The 21,249-nt window shown below is 35.0% G+C and overlaps 1 protein-coding gene and 1 long non-coding RNA gene across 9 annotated transcripts; both read left to right on the plus strand.

Annotated features, from left to right (window-relative positions):
* The first annotated feature begins 656 nt into the window (after positions 1–656).
* Positions 657–12,965, plus strand: LOC103496109 (serine hydroxymethyltransferase 7-like). Of its 5 annotated transcripts, XR_007822085.1 has the most exons (5): positions 657–2,099; positions 2,819–3,224; positions 8,969–9,045; positions 11,840–11,941; positions 12,044–12,193. XR_007822085.1 is itself a non-coding variant. In XM_008457843.3 (4 exons), exons 1-4 carry the CDS (start codon positions 1,074–1,076, stop codon positions 12,265–12,267), a joined length of 1,758 nt encoding a protein of 585 aa, XP_008456065.1. In that variant the 5' UTR covers positions 658–1,073; the 3' UTR covers positions 12,268–12,965. The 5 variants fall into 5 exon arrangements, 1 of the variants encoding a protein (XP_008456065.1); XR_539072.3 differs by lacking the exons at positions 8,969–9,045; positions 12,044–12,193 and adding an exon at positions 9,720–9,889 and having other exon boundaries at positions 658–2,099; positions 11,840–11,944; XR_539071.3 differs by lacking the exons at positions 8,969–9,045; positions 12,044–12,193 and adding an exon at positions 8,832–8,928 and having other exon boundaries at positions 658–2,099.
* A 3,990-nt stretch (positions 12,966–16,955) lies between these two features.
* LOC107991454 (uncharacterized) lies at positions 16,956–20,820 on the plus strand. 4 transcript variants are annotated; one of them, XR_007822088.1, is made up of 3 exons: positions 16,956–18,964; positions 19,124–19,493; positions 20,583–20,820. It is a non-coding gene; the product is annotated as an uncharacterized LOC107991454 (long non-coding RNA). The 4 variants fall into 4 exon arrangements; XR_007822087.1 differs by having other exon boundaries at positions 19,124–19,433; XR_007822086.1 differs by having other exon boundaries at positions 16,956–19,433.
* The last annotated feature ends 429 nt before the right edge of the window (positions 20,821–21,249 follow it).

The raw sequence follows: 21,249 nt of genomic DNA on the forward strand, positions 1-21,249 counted from the left end.
AACCACTCAATTATATCACATTTGTTAATTTAATATATACATCTTCGACTTACTCTTGTGCCAATGTGATTGTGGTTAAGTAATTATTGATATTCATTTTTTAAAGCTTTTTTTTTAATTCAATCAAAGTTAGGGAATTTGATCCCTAGATTTTATTGTCGTCATCAATAATACACTCTTCATTCCAATTACGTTATGTTTTATTTATTTTTTTTAGTATTAGAGATTAAGTTAAAAGTTTAATGCTCGATGCCAATACGAATATAGTTTTCTTAATAAGAAACTAAAACTACGAACTTAGTAACAATTATTAATTTACTCCAATGCTGGTTTAAGCAATTAGTGATGCATATATGTGTTAAGCAATTAGTGATGTATACAAGCATGGGATCCCATGTCTCACTCCAATGTGTGAACTTAAAAATTAGAAGGGTAATGATTAACTATTAAAATGAAATATATGTTTATATATATTTTTTATAACATTAAAATATAATACTTAAAAAGATAGAAAAATCAATTTAAACAAGTACAAAAGTTATGGATAAAAAAAAAAAAAATAATTAAGTTTAAACTATATCGAACTATTTAGAGTCCTTATCTCTTTTTTAGTAATAGACCCTTTGTATAAATAATAATAAATATGTAAATAAAAACTTAAAAAGAAAAAAATGTAAGAGTATGTCCAGATTCGTTCGTTTCTCCACAGCCGAAATTAGAATCAACTTGTCCTCGTCCATTCTACGCTCGCCTTCTCCCTCTCCGGGCCTCCATTTCTACACCAAATTTTTTTTTACTTTCACTAATTTTTTGTTGTTTCTCTGATCTTCTATGGAAGTTTCGTTAACTTCAATGCTACCAACATTCAACCTTCCCATTTCTACTCACTTCAATTGTCCCTGCCGCTCTTGTTGTTGTTCTTATTGCTCTTGTTGTTCCTGATTCGGAAATTCTGTTGTGCGGGGGTTTGATTCAGTTCAATTTTGTTTTGTTTTTGATTGTGTCTGTGTTATGGGTGGTGTGTCTTTTTGGGGTTTGGAATTCATTTGCTAGGGTTGTTTTTTGTTTTGTAAATGGATTTATCTAATTCTCAGTCCAATATTTCTCGTGGACGTGTTTCACCGCCCCACCGTACTCAGATTGCTGATGATTCTATACTTCTTCATCTTGATTCTTCTAGACGGGGACCCTCGTATTCGTCACCCCCAGTTCCTCTTCAGTTGATGGAACCGCAGACGGAGAATCATAGAGATGAGAATGGGGATGCGAAGAGAGATGGTGATGAATGCGACGATAGAGATGTAGAGGAGTTTCGTATTCTGGGTCATTCTATGTGCTTGAAGCGGCGAAGAGATGGTGACTCTTCGTCTTTATTGGGTTCTACGAAGAGAGTTTCGTGTGAATTTGATATGGAGACACGAAGGAGTTCTGTACGCTCGTGGGGTAATCAGACCCTTCGAGCTGCGGACCCCAAGTTGTATGGGATTATGGAGAAAGAGAAACAGAGGCAAATCAATGGCATTGAATTGATTGCTTCGGAAAATTATGTGTGTCGAGCTGTAATGGAAGCACTTGGAAGCCACTTGACTAATAAGTACTCAGAAGGTATGCCTGGCGCGAGGTATTACGGTGGAAATCAATATATAGATGAGATTGAAATCCTTTGTCGTGAGCGCGCTTTGGCAGCGTTTGATCTTAATCCTCATTCGTGGGGAGTTAACGTTCAACCTTATTCATGCACGTCTGCAAATTTTGCCGTCTATACTGGTTTGTTACTGCCAGGGGATCGAATCATGGCATTGGATTCTCCTTCTGGTGGCAATCCTAGTCATGGTTATTGTACCCGAAATGGGAAAAAGGTTGCTGGGGCCTCAATTTTTTTTGAGAGTTTTCCATATAAGGTGAATCCGCAAACTGGTTATATAGATTATGATAAGCTTGAGGAGAGGGCGCTTGACTTTCGCCCTAAACTACTTATTTGTGGAGGGAGTGCGTATCCTCGTGAATTGGATTATGCAAGGTTTAGGCAGATTGCAGATAAGTGTGGAGCAGTTCTGATGTGTGATATGGCTCAAATTAGTGGCCTTGTTGCTGCTAAGGTGTGAATTTTTCGTCATCTTTAGCGATGGACTAGCCCTTGAATGTCTGTGTATAAAGTTTTTTGGTTCGGGTCAAGTTTTTTGGTTCGGGTCCACAAAGTTCTTGGTTTTCTTATCATATGTTCTAATTACTATCACATTCTCATTCTCAGGGTTGCAATTTAGCTGGTTGTTAATATATTCATAATATTTGAATTGTTCTTCATGACACTCAGAAAAGGTTTCAGAGGTGGTTGTGTGGAAATTTATTGTAGTTTTTAGCATATAGGTTATGAATGGCTATAAGACTTAGAGATAGGAAAATGTAACTTATCAAGAGATTATGGTAGAGACTGATTTTAGGTCTTAACCCTAATTTTAGAAGTGCGTTGGGCCAAGATGTCAACCCCATGAATATTTCTTTTGGACCAAAACGATTTGGTATTTATTCTTTCATGGTGGATATGTATTTATCAGAAAAACACCAAGATCTATTATTTTTTCTCAGGAGTAGGATGTTATTTTTTTTCTTCCTTTTCTACTTGGTTCTAATATACAGTTCTGTTCAACTGTGTGCTTATGCAGTTCTCAGTATTATTCATTTACATCTGTAATTGTTTCTTCACTTACATTGTTTGGTCGAGGTCATCAGTACTTCATACATGTAGTCTTGTAATTTTGAATGAAGAATTGTCTCCATTCTGTTTATATTTTGATTGTGATTTGAACTTTTGTTACAGGAATGTGCGAGTCCTTTCGAGTACTGTGATGTTGTGACTTCAACTACTCATAAGAGCCTTCGAGGTCCAAGGGGAGGTATAATTTTTTATAAGAAGGGTTATAAGCCAAGGGGGAGAGCAATTGTTCTGTATCAGGGAAATGACGTCAAGGAATATGACTTTGAGGAGAGGATAAACTTTGCTGTTTTTCCATCCTTACAAGGTGGACCGCACAATAACCATATTGCAGCTCTTGCTGTGGCCCTAAGACAAGTGGCTACTCCAGAGTACAAGGCCTATATGCAGCAGGTGAAAAAGAATGCTCAAGCCTTGGCTTCTGCTTTACTTCGAAGGAACTACAAGCTTGTAACTGGGGGCACTGATAATCACATGGTACTCTGGGATCTAAGGTCATTGGGATTGTCAGGTGATAATTTTGATTTGAATTTTGCTAATTGATGTGCACATGATACAGTTTAGGTGCACATATAGCTTTTTGTTTGTCTTGGGGAACAAGACACACTAAGACATTGCTCATGCAAAGTAAGGGTAGATTAAGTTATGCATTGTGGGTTGTGATTACTGATTAGAGGAAATTGTATATTGTTATATAAAAAGAGTTGCATAATTTGGAATAAATATATCTTTTTTATCCACTGTATAACCATACAAAACAGGATACTACACTTGCTACCTACGCTTAAGAAGTACTTGCTTAGGCAGAAAAAATGCTATTCTGACAATCTCTGCTACTTTTTTTCCCATTAATGCATCTCGTTTCTTTTTTTTTTTTTTATGAAATCAACAACTTTCATCGAGAGAGAATGAAAGAATACAAGAACATACAAAAAAGTCTGCCTAACAAAACACACCAACTAAAAGAAAGGGGACCAACGAAGTAAAATGTTATCAATGGAATAATTACAGAAGTGCTTTGCCATAGTGACACATTAAATCTAACCAAAGACCATATCTTGCTATGCTCCCTCTCCCTACCCTGAAAGACCCAATCTTTCCTCTCATCCCAAATGTCCTAAATGATAGCACACACCTTGACAAGCCATGAAAGGGCGGATGGAGGAGGAATTCCTCGATTGTCAATCTAACTCTCTAAGAGCCAGCAAAACTAACTCCAAACTCCTAAAGGAAAGAACTTCACACAACCTGTGAATAAAGGCAATCCCAAAACAGGTGATCAAGATCTTCCTCCACCTTTTGACAAAGCATGCAACAAAAAGGCCCACCAATTAACATCCTCCTCCTAACAAACCTATCCACGGTATTAACCTGACCAAGAAAGAATTGCCACATAAAGAACGTAACTTCCTTCGGAACTTTAGTCCTCCAAACCATATAAATCATCGACTCCTTAGGGGAGAGAGGTCTAACAACAGATTAAACAAGGATTTACATATATAACCCCTACTAGGATTACGATCCAAACACGAACATCCTTTCTCCCCTTCCTAAAATGCATCTTGTTTTTCCACTTCTACAAGAGTAGTTATAAAAGATCATGAAATCGAAGCCCAAAAGGAGGTATAAAACTTTATTAGGGACCCACACTTCACTAAGGCCCCTCTCTACCCCTTTAAACACTATGCTTTCTCTCTCCCCATAAACCTCACAACGAATCGCACACCTAGCTTTTTGAAGAGAACCCTTCTCCCTTGATGGTAGATAGAGGAGGAACTCATCGATCGAGCCACTGGTACTCCTATAAGGAGCTAACAAGAAACCAAACTTCTAGAAAAGACAGCTCCAATTCGACCTCACCAACTCACAACTCCAAAGGAGATTATCTAAGTCTTTCTCTGCATTCCAACAAAGAATACAATAGAAGGGATCAAGTTCACATGACCAAGTAAATCTAACCAAGAATAGAATTAACTTTCATTGGAATCTTACTTCTCCACAAGGCATCAAAGATAGACTTACTAGCACGAGAGGGATTTAACAAATATTGAAAGAATGACTTACAAAAAAACCCTATAGTGGGTTGAGACTCTAAACACATCCCTTCTCCCAAGCCCAATACCAAACTCTCCAATCAAAGAAAGTAGAGTGATAACATTTGTCATTCCCTATTAGTCAGTGACTGATTAAAGCCAAACGAGAAAGTAATAGAGCTCCTCGACCAAACAAGAAAGTTAAATGTAAAACATTTCCTGAGGGAAGACAATTGATAAAGACGAGGAAACAAAGAATAGAGGGTCTATTCCACTAATCTTCTATAAAATACATTTCCTTACCCTCCCCCACCTCATAAGGAACAAGGTGGGAGAACGAAGGAAGCAAAGAAGAAATTAGGGGTGTACATAAGCCGGGTTGGAGGAAAATTATAAACCAATCCAATTCAATATGCAAGGGTCAACCCAACCTGGGTTGGCTAGTTGGTTTTTTTTTTCATCTTCATAATTTAGACAAATTTTCATATTGTTTTTCAACATACAAGGTGAACAAATTGTCATTCAAGGTGCAAGGTGCATATATACGTTATACATTCAAATTCCAAGTCTACAATGTCCATTCAAAAGGAGGTTTACTTTTAGTTTTAGGTTTTAGGTTTATATATATATTATACATAATCGGGTTGGGCCGGGTCAACCTAACCCCTTACTTGCACAACCTGACTACCCGGCTCAACTCTTTTTTCTCCAATTTTTTAACCCAACCCAACCCTTATGGTTTTGGTTGGGTAATTCGGGTTGGTCGGGTTACCCGTTTTTTTGAACACCCATAGAAGAAATGGTTTCTGTAAGTGCCTCTAACCCCACTCGAGGGCCATGCTCGCTAACAATAACCATATGCCATGAGGAATTGGACATGAAGAGGGAAACACCACCATCATTTAGCCAAAAAGGTTTTGTTGTGAATCCTTAAATTACAAATTTCAAGGCCCCATTACCTTCACTCATCTTTGACCAAATTTGAGTCTTTTCCTTCATTGACCCCTTCCTACAAAAATCACGCATGAGCTTCTCAGTAGTTTTACAAGTTGACAAGAAGACGGTGAATCAAAGTAAATACATTTGAGCAATCAGAAACTTGAAGCGTTCAATCTCCTATGAGAAGAAAACGATGTATTTTTTTTTTTGTTGAAAAACATTCTATCATAATTTCCTTGATAATGAGAAATTACAAAAGGGCAAACATGCCAAAGAGAAAGAGATTACATAATGCTATTCATTTGTGTAATAAGGGATGTAAGATTGTAATCACAAAAAATTTGGGTAGACTTACACCAAGACAGATAGGTGTACAATAGATGGTCAAAGAATTGTGTAAATTCAGTTTCACTGTCCTTGGTGATTTCACTCGTTTCGTATAAGCTATAAGAAGCCTTTGGTGATGAAGTCCCATAAGATCGCCTTTTCCTTCCTGAATGGACTACCAAGAAGAATCATATTCTATGAAGTTAGAGGGTCATTAGGGAAGGCCACATGGTAGTCGAAGGGCTTTAACATCCTCCACCTGGCTCCTCCAAAATGAGTAAAATCACAATGAACCAAAAAATGAATAATTGTTTCAGCATTTGCACGGCAAAGGACGCACCAACTTGGAGCTGAAACAATTGAAGGAACCTTTTTCATGAGGGTATTGACAGTGTTGATGCTGCTATGACTCACCTCCCACAAAAAATGGAATTTCTTGGGTATAGGAGCCTCTCGAGTGTTATCATAAAGGCTAGCATTTTCATCATTGTCATTGGAAACAAGTTGTTGAGTGAGAGATTTGGTGGTAAAATGGTCCGATTTGTCCGATTTGTCCGAATTCCACCTCATGACTTTGCTTAGAGAGGGTTCACTATCAGCTTGATCTCATAAAGTTCTTTGCTCTCCCAATCATTGTGGTTATTTTTCCCATGTCAGTTTCTTTTGTTTTTTGGTGTAACTCAAATGAGAGAATTTTATAAACATTTTTTAAGTTGTGAATAAAAGAAGACAAATACTCTTTTTATAGTAAAGGTAAACTAATCCTAATTCTAGTTAATAAGAGAAACTTAACAAAAGTAAACTAATCCTAATCCTAATTAATAAGAGAAACTTAACAAAAGTAAACTAATCCTAATCCTAATCCTAATTAATAAAAAAACTAATTCTAATCCTATTAAACCAAATAAACTATCCTAATTCTAAACCTAAATTTAGGATTTGACCGTAATACCCTATTCCTACTACATCATTTCTATCCCTCCAAAAAGAACTTGTCTCGAGTTTTAAAATGAAAATGAAGGTAAAAGTAAAAAAGTAAGCCCATTAAATGGAGGCATCTTGGAACATCCAACATGAATAATATCCATCTTCGTATTGCTACTTCTTTTTTCTTTATTGGTTCTCGCGAAAATTGCGATCCATCTGGGATTAGTGTAGCCCAAAATTCATCTTCATCTTCATAGAGAATTGTTTTTTCATTTCTGTGTGCAAAAACATCAATTTTGATTGGTTTGGTTTCCTCTTCATTGCTGCTGACTTCATCTTCTTCGTCCAAAGTAGGTAATTTGGTTGCTCACTGTTTTTTGTTGTCAATGATTTTCACTTCAACGCTTAGAGTTCCGATCATGTTTTCTTCCGTGTTTGAAATTTTGGGTGGGTTGTTCCCTGATTTTTCCTCAATTTTCGACGTCATTTTCTCTTTCAAATCAGGTTGCACAATCTCTAAATTGAAAATGTTTTCGTCGTTTTTATTCCCACAAGCAATTTCTTCTTCTTTGTGGTTTATATTGTAATATTCCCGTTCTTTCAGTTTGTTTCTTTCTTATCTTCTTTACTTGGCTCATTTTCTTCAAATGTTGACATTATTTTCTCCAAATTAGGTTGCACAATCTCTAAATTGAAAATGTTTTCATCGTTTCTATTCCCACAAGCAATTTGTTCTTCGTTGTGGTTTATACTCTAATATCCCTGCTTCTTCGAGTTTATTTCTTCATCTTCTTTACTCAGCTCATTTTCTTCAACATGCTGTTTTCATAGTATCTTCTTTGGTAAACTTGCCTTCTTGGTCGTTCTTGGATAACAAGTGGCAAATTTTGGATATGTTGTGGAGGAATTTGTTGTACGTTCAAATACTGTCTTTGTTGGGGGTAATTTGTGATTCTTGGTTGATTTTTTCCAATTCGTGGTTGCGGTGAACTCATATTGTTTTCTATTTGATCAAGTGCCAAGGACATGCGTTAAAGTGAACAAAAGATACCATTGATAGTGGTTTTTATTGACCACAAGCGTTGGATCATTGTCTTCGATGATAGGACGGTTGTTTGCTCTGCCACTTTGAAGGTTGTCATGAGGTCATTGCCAGTAGGCCTTCTTCCAGCCATTAGGTCCAAGTTTCTTGGTGCTTTGTTACCAACCAATTTGGTATAACTCAAATGAGAGAATTTTATTAATGCTTTTGAAGCTGTGAATACAAGAACACAACTACTCTATTTATATCAAAAGTAAACTAATCCTAATCCTAATAAACCAAAGAAACTAATCCTAATCCTAATAAACCAAAGAAACTAATCCTAATCCTAATAAACCAAAGAAACTAATCCTAATCCTAATAAACCAAAGAAACTAATCCTAATCCTAATAAACCAAAGAAACTAATCCTAATCCTAATCCTAATTAATAAAAGAAACTGATTCTAATCCTAATAAATCAAAGAAACTAATCCCAATCCTAATCCTAATGAATTAAGGATTTGACCATAATATCCTATTCCTACCACATCATTTTTGGTCGGTTGGTTTGATAGTGGGTGCTTTTGATTTGACTTTTGTTTGTTTTTAGGTGCCTTGGTTTGATGTTCCTTGGATTGTTGTTTTGTTTGGTTTTACCCTTATATTGAGGGCATCTTACATTGTCAAGTCATCATACATCTTTCTCTTTTCACCCCCTTTCCCCTTGGCTTTGATATCTTTCTATATTGCCAGGGGTTCCCTTTGGTTCTTCATGTATCTCTTTACAAGGCTTATTTTTTGTATTCTTTGGATATTTCATTTATCAATGAAATGGTTTCTTATTTTAAACAATACTTTTGCAAAAACTAGGGGCTAAAAATGAGAGAAGTAATAAATAGGAATGCTACTCAACACCGAAGATAAGGCTTCTTTTTGGTGGGATCACTCTAAAATCAGGCAGATTAAGGTTTCTTATAGATCTTTTTCTTTGTCAATATCTTGTTCAGGATACACATCACAAGCTATTTGCAACAATTGGGAAGCTTCCATGTTGCTCAATCAGTTTAAGTTTCTTTTTTTTGAGGTTTTCTGCAACTTTGTTCTTTATTTAGCTTGTTTTAGTTTGTTTCTTGTCATCGTTGTTGCACTTATCTGCTTTTGTTTTTGTTTTTTTTTTAAATAAGAAACTCAACTTTCACTGTTACGAAGAGTACAAAAGGAAGGGGAGATGAGGTATTTCCATACAACAAATTAGAAAAAAGAAGCTCAACCAGAATAGATTTGGGCTAGGCTGTGATTACAAGAGAATTAAGAAGAAGAGGACCACGTAGAAGTTAAAGAGTAACCAAACTTTGAAAAAAATCACTATTAATTTCTTGATCATGAAAGTTTTTGGAGTTCCTTTCAAACCACAACCATTAAAGGAGGTCAAAAATCCCATTGGACCAAAGGATTTTCCCCAAAGTATTTAACTAAGAACCTTCCACAAATTGTTAAAGGGCATATGAGCATTTACCAAATATAATATTTGGCTTGTTGGTCACCGACACATATGAAATTATGTTGATAAATATCAAGCACTTGTTTATTTATTTTTTTTGGATAATAAATAATTTCATTGATAGCATGGAAATATTCAGGGTATACAAAAGGATCCTATGTTATATGGATACAAAAGATATTTCAAATTGTTAATAATAAAAGAGAAACTAAATTAACTGTGGTACTCTTGATATAGTTTTTCGTCGTTTGTTTCAGCTTACTCGTTCCTTGGATATTAAGGTTCCTGATCTCTGGATTCATGAATTTGAGGCTTGGGATTTGCAGCTTCATCGAAATCTCCATGATTTTGAAACTCTTGAGTAGGCTGTCTTGTCTCAATTATTATCTCCTATCCGTGTCAATCTTTTGCCTGACACTTGGATTTGGTGGGTACTGCTAATTCTCAAGTAAAGGATGTTTATTCTGCTATTTGAATGGATCATTTTTCTAAGAAAATAAACATTTTCTTGTGGGAGCTCAGCCTTGGTGCAATTAGTATTGCTGATTGGCTCCAACGACTGACTGTCCTATATTTCCATCTCTCCTTTTCAGTGACACATATGCCAAAATCACACAGAGTCTGCTGCTCATTTCTTCGTGCATTGTCCCTTTGCTTTTGTGTTTTTGGCATATCATGTTACAAGCTTTTGGTTGGTCGACTGTTTTTCCCACAATGTTTGACAATCTTGCTTCTTTGTTGGTCGGTCATCCTTTTCATGGCACTAAGAAGACTCTGGTTAGCTATTATTCGAACTTTCTTCTGGACTTTGTGGGGCAAGTGTAATAAGCGTCTTTTCAGAGATCTAATTTCTAGTTTTGATCGTTTTCTGGATTTTACTCTTTCTACCGTGTTGTATTGGTGCAAATCTAAGCAACTTTTCAATCATTTGACCCTTTCTTATCTAGTTTCCAATTGAAAACCTCATTTGAAATCACTTTTAGCAATCGATGGAGGCAGATTCGTCTTGATCTGGAGACTCATTGTCTAAGACAACGTCCCACTGACCTTTGACCTGTTTGTGGGTTTGTTTCCACCTCCACCGTACTCATCCCATCAGCCTAGTCACACGGCGTCTCCAAGATCCATGCAGGACAGGTCCCTTTGAACTCCAGCCTTCTAGATCTGTTGGTTTTTTGCACTATTTGGTCTCTGTTCTGTTTTCAAATCTGCTGTTCATGGGGTTTGTTATAGATCTCTCTACGAGGATCTTTGTTCCAGCGCAGATGTTCTTGTTTCATTTTTCGTAGGTTTTGTCATAGTTATGGAGATCTATGTTTCTGGCCTAGGTTCTGTTCTACGTGGGTTTCTGTTTCTAACCTAGAAGTTCTTTATGTGTTTGTTTCTTCCTTCTTTGTGGATTTATGATTTATCAGCTGGTTTGATTCGGAAGTTTTGTTACTCTACCACCTTGAGTTTAAGGCAGGGTGTTGAAAGGAAATTAGGGTTTATGACATTATTATCTTTTTACTATTCAATAATATAGAAAATTCACATGGTAGGAAGGGATGGCACTTAAGCAAAAATCTAGTCTTTGCAGAAAAGGGAAGGGCTATCGTTAAGCAAAAATGAACTTATCTAGCACAGTTTGATTTTTCTAGAAGGATCATTGTTAGAATAGACTACTTTCTGGATTTTGAACCATCTCTGCCATGAGCTGTAACAGGTAGAAGAGACGAGACAAAGGATTTCTCTCTGTGTAATATCAGACATGTTGCTGCCCCTTGTAACTAGGTTTCATGGAAATATTGTCTCCTTAGGACTTCCTTTCTCCAAATGGCTTCAGAAGCCTCTTGTTAAGAATGGTGGATCTTCCTAATGAAAAACAATGGTTTCGATATTCATTTTGGTGTTAGTTCATGGTTCATCTCTAGAACTACATCTTATATAGATAATAGTTGCAGGTCCTATCATGAAAGATCTGGCTTGTAGTAGATAACTTCATAATATAGTTCTGTTTGCATCGAGTTTTGTCTTTCAAGGTTGGTCTCCTCCACATCCTCCTGTATCAAGCCTGACACTGAGATATGAGTATAAATTTGACATTATGAAATAGTTTTTTTCTAGAAATGAACTCGTATGACTTTTCAACTGGATTCATGACATTGTTTCGCTGTGGAAAACAAAAATCTTACCATCATATGTGTAATGTTGTGAACTGTAAAAACATCCCTTTTCCTGGGGAAGTGCTTAATCTGTTAAAACTTGTTTTCTATATCCATATTTATATACGTCTCTTTCTTCTAAGTTCTAGTTTGGATGGTACATGTGGTTGCTTATTCTATTATCCCCCTTTATTATATATTGCATATTTTTTCTGAAGCCTTGGTACTTGTAGGTAAAAACTTGGAGCAACTTTGTGAGATGTGCCACATTACTCTAAACAAAATTATAATATTTGGTGATAACGGAGTTATTACTACTGGAGGAGTGAGGATCGGTGAGTTACCCTCTTATATTTCACGTTCTGGGGTATCCTAAGACTGTACCTCTTGGTATGCTTTGATTAAAAGTATGAATATGCTGTCTGTTATCCCTGCAGGCACCCCAGCCATGACATCAAGAGGCTGTCTGGAATCTGATTTTGAGTTAATTGTTGAATTTCTTCATACAGCCGCTCAAATTGCAATTTGTATTCAGCGAGAGTATGGGAAAATGCCAAATGCTTTTCTTACGGGCGTTCAAAGTAATAAAGAAGTTGTTGAGCTTGGGAACCGTGTTGAAAGTTTTTCAGCTAAGTTTGCCATGCCAGGCGTTGAAACTTGAATGGTAATTGAATTTGCAATTGAAAATGGATGACCATTCGTAGTCCCTAAAAAACCATATTTGCTGCTCATCATGCCTTCCATATTTAGAGTCTATGAAGCGTTTCCCTCACCTGGGGTTGCTGTCTTCAAAATTGTTTGATTCCTGTTTGGTCAGTTGCCAGCATTTACATATGTTCGTTTGGTTTTGAGGAGAGTCCTTGCAATATCAGATATCAGAAGAGCATTTGGTAGTACCAAGCTTTTCTTCTGTACGGTAGTAAAGATATTGGTATACAATGGATAGAGGCGTCATGAGCAGCTTTTTGACTGTTTCGATCCCACTGAAGAATTGGTTTTTTGGGGTGGGGGTGGGGGTGGGGGGGGGGGGGGGGGGGGGGGGGGGTTAGAATTAAAAATCTGGTACTTAATTATCAGAGATCTGGATGTCTTTTTTGGATCCATTGTTTATGGCTCTGGCTGAAGAATCGTTTTGCCAGCTTGCTGTGTGATAAAGTGGTAGGAAGTGGCACAATACTGATCAATTTCCCTTGATCAGTTTCCATTGTGTAAGTTCTTGCTGCTTTTCCTTCATCATAAATTATGTCAAGTTCGTTCATTATAATATAATGCAAGTGTCCATTCATCAATGTAGTTAACTTCTCCGAATTTTTATTTGTCCATGATTGTTAATAGAAATTGCTACCATGGTTCCTTGCACTTCTACATTTCTTTGATTCATGATCACTTTTTGACTTTGCAGAAGTTGATGTAGTGATAGATAAATTGATAAAATGTGATATTTGCATTTGAGTTAGTACGTTAATATTTGTTGAGTTCTTCAGTTCCCTACCAAACTGTGATCATCTTTTAGACACAGTTGACTCCATCCATTTTTCGGTATTTGTGGGGGTATATTGATTGAGAGACAAAAACAGTAGTCTTTTTTTTTCTTTTTCATTTTGTATTATGGAAGATTTTTGCTGATTTTTTTACTTTTACATGTTCGGAAACACAACCTTGTTTTGCTTTTTCCCATGTTGATTCTGAAGTTCTGTTATGAACTGTCTTGATGTCATAGGGGGAAAAAAATAAAAAAGAAAAAGAAAAGAAAACTCTCCAAAAAAGGGGATGTGACATGAAAACATCAGAATCAGCTAGGCTATAGGAGTGTATTTATTTGAGCTTGATCTGCAGAACTGTTGAGTAATAGTTGCTTGGAAATAGACTTGGAAATTACCTCCACTACCAAAAAGCTAAAGTTGGACGGAGGAGAACCTTGTATATGCTTTTTAACTTTTGACCTTCAGTTTCCCACATTCCTTTTTCAAAAACAGGCACAAGGGCCATGGCTCTGCTTCAACTGCTTCAGTTCTTTGGAGCCTTAATTGAAATAATGCTTTCATCTCATTGATGGGAATTCATGTCTATGCATCTACATGCATTTCTTTTGTGCAAAGTGCCACAGGTATATTAGATTCTTTTTTTTTCTTTTGTGGGGGGAGGAAAGGTGCAAATGAGGTGAAACAAGTTCCTAAGAAGTGAGCCCAATATCTAGTACTATAATTCACCTTTGTCTCTGTATCCAATGGGTTATATGCCTAAGACTTAAGTGGCTCCACTCATAAAACAGCAAACTCCAGTTATGGACAATTACAAAGTTGTATTGTATTTAGTATGTAGGGAATTTCAATACACCATCGATTTTGGATTTGTTCACCTTTAGAAATGTAGACCTAACCAACTTTAATCATCCACTAGGGTCTTTTTCCTTGAGATTTAGTAAGCATATCTTTTTCTAGATTTCTTCCCGAGGGTTGAGTTGAACAAAAAGAGAAAATAGGAACTAGGGAGATGGTAGATGCTAATCCAGAGTTTTAGAACATAGGCATACAAGTTTCCTCTTCTTTATTCACATTTGTAATTGTTTAATGATCACTGATAATGACAAACCCTTTCCACCACAACCTCTAAAATTCAGTTCTCCCTTTACAGTTTTTTAGGCCATACTTAATGGAGCAAGAATCATGGCCGAAGTTTCTTTGAGAGAATATTTCCTTGGAGAATAATATTAAATAGGTCTCTCTCTCTCTAGGAGTCTTATCAAGTCCATTTTCCCATCATTAATTCACAATGGCAATGATTAGCCATTTACTATCACAACTACAAAGAAAAAGAATCTCCACCGAAGTTCATTATTAAAAAAATAAACCAAAAAAAAGAAAAAAGAAAAGAAAAGAAAAACATAACAAATCTTTGCAGAATCTAAAGGTACAAACATCACATATATTTGGTTTGCCCACTCAATTGCATTGCCATCTTCTCAAGGGCTTCTCTTTGTTGAATGAACAACTGTTCTTTTAGTCATCTCTACCCCAACTTTGTACCCTGTTTTCTCCCTCTTCATACATCAATTCTTTGGGTTCCAAATATGTGCACTTAGGAACCAAACTTTGAGGCCTCGTAACTATTTTGGTTTTTGCTTTTTGGATTTTGGGAACCAAAGGAAGAAATTTGGTGATGGAATTAGTGTCTATAGGTCTAATTTTCAAAAACCAAAACCAAAACTAAATGGCTACCAAACTGGGTCTAATATTTGTGAGCTATTTTAAAAATTGTTTGTGGTTTTTTTTTCCGGCAAGTTTTTGGTTTGATGTATCTATTGTGTTAATACTAATTGAAAAGTTGGTAGAGACGTCTTATATACTATAGTCACGAAAAGAGTTTACGTTATTTTAGGTATTTTGCCGGTGTAACTGAACAAGCTAAAACTTTGTTGATAAGTTTTGTTGTTAGCTTGGAGATGTATAATCTTTTCTAAAAATACATTTTTAGTCCTTACATTTTTCTTGTTTAGTTTTCATTTGGTTCATTAGTTTTTAAATTTACACCTTAGTCCTTTAGCTTTAAGTTTATTTTTGAATTTTGATTTCAGTACAGTATTTCATGATGCAACATTAGAGATTTGAGTTTTATTCCAGTTTGAAAGAATTTTATGTCAATATTAATTGAAAAATTGACAAGACATCCTATATACTCCAATGATGATGAAAGTCTATGTTTTTAGTGCAATTTGGGTAAGGGAATTGGAGCTCCAAGTCTCATGTTTACTAACACACTCCAACACCAATTCTGTTATGTTCATTTTGGCTAATAAAAATAGATGAATATTTTTGGTTTCTTGGTTTTGGGTCTTTTGGTTTCAAAACGTTACACTTTCAGGTTTTGAGTTTATATCGATATAGTTTCTAGTCTCAAAAAACTATAATTGTACTTTTGAGATTGGAGTCGTGTACAAACTTGAATGGATCTTTTGAAATAATATCAATTGAGAAGCTGATTTGATCCCTAGATTTTAGGTTTAATTTCGATTCGGTCTCTTTTAAAAGAATATACTATTAGTTATTGAGTTTTGCTTTTATGTACCTAGAATGTATGTGTCTAGATATGAAAATTATATTTAGGAATTGACTTGCTTTTGAGAGAGGAGACAACTGGGAGATCATAAATTGATGTCTTTCTTCATGGGAGGATGAATATGTGATTGGAAAGATTTGAGAGGGCCATGAAAAAGGAACCCCAAATATTGTTTTTTTAAAAGTGACAAATGTCATTGTCTTTGCCTCTTTTCCATTTTCAAAGAGCCTTATGGTGTAGGCAGAGAGTATCATCATCAATTTCTTCTTTTTCTTTTGCATTCATATGGCATTTGAGTTCATTTTTTTTTTTAAAAAAAGAGACACATAATTGATTTAATCACCGCTCAAAAAGTTACTTTTTGTAGTTAATTTAATAGTACTCAAATTTTCTTAATCAGTTCCTGAATGTAGTGTAATCATGATCACTAATACTATTCAACATACCAAAAAGTCAATTACAAAACCAATGGAAAACGAGTAACAATAAAAACTCGTTCTTTTGTCCGAGAAAATATTCAAAGTTGTATTTCATCCTTTGATATTTCACGGATGTTTTAGTAGTAAGATTTCAATTGAATGTAGGATCAAAATTGGGACATATAATAGTGTTAGGATGACTTGAAACGAAAATTGAGACTTGAATATAATATTAAATTACACCAGGTGATCAACCATTATTATCTTGTTTTATATCTCAACTTTGAAATAAATAGGGATAATTCGACATTGATGCCAAAGTTGAAGAGTAGTTGTGGTATTTTAGTAAACATTGATGCTAAATTTTCGCGAAGGAAAAATGCACTTTGACCTTCATACGGAATTAATAAAAAATTTGTAACTTAACTAATAACGTACATGACCTGTAAGATGAAAGTATATGCACACATTGTGATGATTGCCACACGGGGTCTGATGCTTATGTTAGAAAAGGGTATTTGTGTAATAGGTAGTGAGCTCGAGTATTAGAATAGACTTGAGTTACATCTTTGGAGGTCATAAAGATCTATTTATAAGGAATTCTGAGGAATTTTATCCGAGTTTCACTTATATTAAGTTGTCTTTGAGCTAAATTGACCATGGTCGATATTTGCACTACAAGAAAAGTGACTTTTTATGACACTTCATTGTAAGAAAAATTGAGAGAAGAGAAGAAACAATTGTCATAATATATTAAAATGTACTTTTTTGGCGGGAAAAGACGTTTTCGAAAAAGATTTTTCGTGACAGTTATTTGGTGTCATAAAATGGTTTAGGATTTATTAAAATAAAAAATTTCAAAATTTATTATCACCTCCCATTTGTGCCGCTCGTCTCCTTCCATCTTCTTGGTCGACGACTCCTCCACTTCTCTTTCGCCCACGCGGTCAGACTTTCGTCCCGATTTTTCTTCTGCCAACTGTCGGAGTTTCGTGCACCCATCCCCGATTTCTCTTCCGCCCACGGTTGGAGTTCCGCGTGCCCAGCCCGATTTCTCTTCAACCCACGGTTGAAGTTTCGCGCGCCCAGGTACTTCTGCCCCAATTTCGTCAGGCCCCTAGAAGGTATACGCTCTTGTTTCCTCGAAAAAATTCTGTTCATTTGTCCTAGTCTTCCATACTTCACTTTAATGGGTTAATGTGTTGTTTCTAATGTTCAACAAAGCATCTGTGTCCATTTAAATGTTGTAGTGACGTTTATGTAATATTCATTCTTCTATAAATGCTATCTGAAACACAATGAGTGTAGGATTTTTATTCACTGAAGATGTTTGAATATTGGTACGAATACTATTGAGAAGAAGAGTTTATTTACAAAAGATCGTTGTGTAGAGTCATGCTGTGTGCTTCTTTCGATTGTGTTGAGGGTTTTGGGGAAGAACTCTATTGGACATGTTGTGGTATTGCTGGTTCCTTTACTTTGTTTGTTGTCTGCACCTTGTGTGTGCTTAGTAATATCAGACTTCTTGATAATAAATTAGTATATTGATATATGAAGTCCCAAAAGCCAATTTCAAATTAAAATCTTGCATTTTTCTGGTACAGACCTTAAGAGTGGAAGTAAATGATTGGTAGAAAATTTTTGGCTTGAAATGTATCACCGTCTGAATAATTCCACAATAACGTTTTATGGAACTGGATCCAAGTATCTAATGAGTATTGAGGCTCTGTTGGTAAGTAGGCTTGAACACATAGAAGAGATGTGCAAGATAATTGGCACAAAGAATCCCTTCCATTGGAATCTAATTTTTAGAAGAAAGCTTGAAGATATAAACTCTCTTATTTTCTTTATTTCTTGCCAAAAATCTCCATCTAAAGACAAGAATACGAAGTGTGGATAGCAACAGTATCATTCGTTGGAAATCTCTCCATCTGGCCAATTTTCTCAATCTCTGTCATTCCTGAACACATGAGAATGCATCAGAATTTCCAGTTTCTCCCGATGGACATATCCTTAGCAAAGAGCATTGGAGAACACAAATAATATTTTACTTCATTGAAAATTTGCAATTTCTCTATAGGGCAACTTTCTTTATAAATTCAACATCTCTTGTATGATACTTCTCTCCTCTCTCTTGTATGGTACTTCTCTCCTCTAGCCTAAGTGTGATGTAATTTTAAAATTTTGGGTTAACTTATTATGTGTCTTGAACAATTGATGAGACCTAGTTGTGCTTCTTTCGATTTAAGTGCTTGTTTCATACATATATTGATATATAAAGTCCAAGACCTAAATGTGCTTTGACAAGTTTATTGTATTCATGGATTTGACTTGATTTGGTTCTTGCAGGAAAGGTCATAGCATCGTGCTGTTATTGAACGTTTCACTTTTTAGAACATAATGTTCCAATGTTTTAGTTTACGTTGGGTACTGGGTAGCTCTATTATGTTAATCTAATTGTCTTTTTTCTTTTGTGTTTGTTGTTTATGAGGTGAGTTTTGTCCGACTGCAAAATAATCTAATGAAAAACGCTATCAAATGTTTTTATAGCAATGTATATAAGTTATATCTTCATACTCTACGATAGCACTCATTATAGTTTCGAAAAAACGCAATAAAAAGCTCAAACTTTTAATTACATGGGTTGTCAGGACTATGGAAAAATGCTATAAAAAGTCTATTATAACCTTTTTCATTAGCTATTGTATATGTTATTTCTTGTAGCGTGGTGTGAATCTATTCCTAGATATGTTACTGATATGCCATTTTTTATTTTGCCATTAGCTGGATAATTAAACCCTATTTGTCTTGCTGTTACTCCCAGGCAGGGAAGTGTAACATGGAGTAACGATGCAGAACGTATATTTTTAGGAGTAGTGATGGGTATGTACATGTACCACCAATTGTTACTTGCAATGAAAATCAATATAATGTACTAATTACTATGAACATGATCTTCTCCAATTTCGTTGCTAAATTATAGTTACTCCATGTTTGTGCATTCCTCACCCTGCTTGCGCTAATTTTGTTGCTAAATTACAGTTACTCTTACTTGTCTTTTGCCAAATGCATAATCAAGATCACTATGGTGAGGATTATTCATAGTCCTCTGCACTAAGGTGAGGATTATTCATTGATCACCATGTTCTTATATCTATTTATTTCTTACAATTTTTTTTGTTTGTTTCCCTTTAGCTTCATTGCCCATATGAATTGAATTTGATAAGGTATGTATTTATGCTGTTGGGTAAGAAATAACCAGATTGTCCCTGACTTTGTTATTGTTTTTTGTTGGTGTACTGTATTGATAAGGATGTGTGCTTCAAACTTGGAGTCTTCATCCAAAGATAAGGTGAGAAGGAAACTTTTGGCCACTACTCATTAGGCTCAAATTTGGATATTTCACATTTAGGTAGCCTTCTACTTCTATATGAGATTGACAAGCTAGAATTATGAAATACCAATCGAAACTGACTTTAATCTAGTGAACTAATTTTGGCATAATATCTGAGATGAAGATTTTTTTTTTCACATTACTCTACTGCTAGAGTATAAACAAATATCTATTGGCCTAGTTCTTTTGTATTATTATATCTCTACTGCGAGAGTATAAACAAATATGATGCAGTTGCTGCTAGTGTTCCTCATGATGAAGGGACACTATTCTTGTATTATTGGGATTTTGATTGATATTATTTTTTGAATGAAATTGATGAGGATAGTTTTGAGTCCAATGATTTTTTTAGAATGATGAGAATATTTTTGGATAAACTTGCTCTTTATGAATGCTATATGATGATAATATTGGCTTATTCTTAAAAAGTGTTACCTAAAAGCTTTTTAAGGATAACTATATGATGATAATATTAACTAGTCTTAAAAAGTTTGGTTTTATCAGAAATCTTAAATTTTGTTTGCCACCTGAATATTTTGTTGTCTTTTGTCAGGGGGTTCTTTCATGGTTACTCGTTTTTTACAGTTCTCATGATCCTAAATCATGCCTTTAGGTATTAAACAATTGCACACTTAGAGTTATTAGCATCAATAGTAGATCTTATCTTAGGTTGACTTTATGGAAGTCTTTGTTATTTAGTCAATTAAGTCTTGTGGGTTTGTGCGATAGTGTGGAAATATACACTATAAAAATAGCACCAAGCCTATTTTCTTAATTTTCTTATATCTAGAAAAATATGGCGACAACATTTGTTTTTCCAGTGGCATTGCTGGATTTATGATGTTGAAGTATGCAGATAATATTGTGAAGGTATTGCTTATTACAACTACAAGGCCTTAATTCATTTGATGAATTTATTTGTACCTTTAAGGTCCTACTACTTAAAGTTGTTATATTGCAATCCTACTACAATCATCATCAAATGTATATGTGATGTGTTGTGTATGTGCTGTGTTGTTGAAGTGTGTGATATATGTGCTGTGTTGAGAAGTGAATGTGTTGTGTTGTTGATGCGTAGAGTCATACTCTAAAATTTTTTTTTACTAGGTTTTGCAAAAATCCTTTGGAGCAATGAAGTCATATTTGCGACAATTCATTGATGTATCGACCTTTTTGTAGGTTTAGTAGCAAAATTTTGGTTCAAATGTACTTATTTAAATAGTTTGTTTGTATCAAAACATATATGTTCATTGCTTCATTGTACAAACACTTTACCAACAATTGTACAAATATTAGAAAGTGTATGTTAAAGTATATATATTAAAGTGTTCATTGTTTCTTTCCATATAGGTGTGTTGTATAGTACTTTGTGATTGTATTGGTCTGTGTAATGACAGGGCGGCAAGAAAAACAGGGATTCAGTAAAAAATAGGCAAGAAAAACAGGGACTGAAAATACAATTATGACATTTGAATCTAAAAGAAACTGTCATTGAAAACGTTTTTTTGACAGTTAATTAAAGTCATGGTAAGTGAAATGATAACAGTTAATAAATGTCATAAATGATAAATAATGACATTTAATATCTGTCAAACAAGATTAAAAATGACATTTATTCGCTTTCATAAAATATAAACAATGACGGTTACTATCTGTCATAAATATAAGTAATGACAGTTATTATCTGTCATCAAATCTAAATAACGACAATTATAATCTGTTATAAAATAATAGATTCATGACATTTATTCTCTGTCATAAAAAACACATTTCG

Source organism: Cucumis melo, chromosome 6 (genome assembly GCF_025177605.1).
Source record: "Cucumis melo cultivar AY chromosome 6, USDA_Cmelo_AY_1.0, whole genome shotgun sequence".
NCBI classification, from domain to species: Eukaryota; Viridiplantae; Streptophyta; class Magnoliopsida; order Cucurbitales; family Cucurbitaceae; genus Cucumis; species Cucumis melo.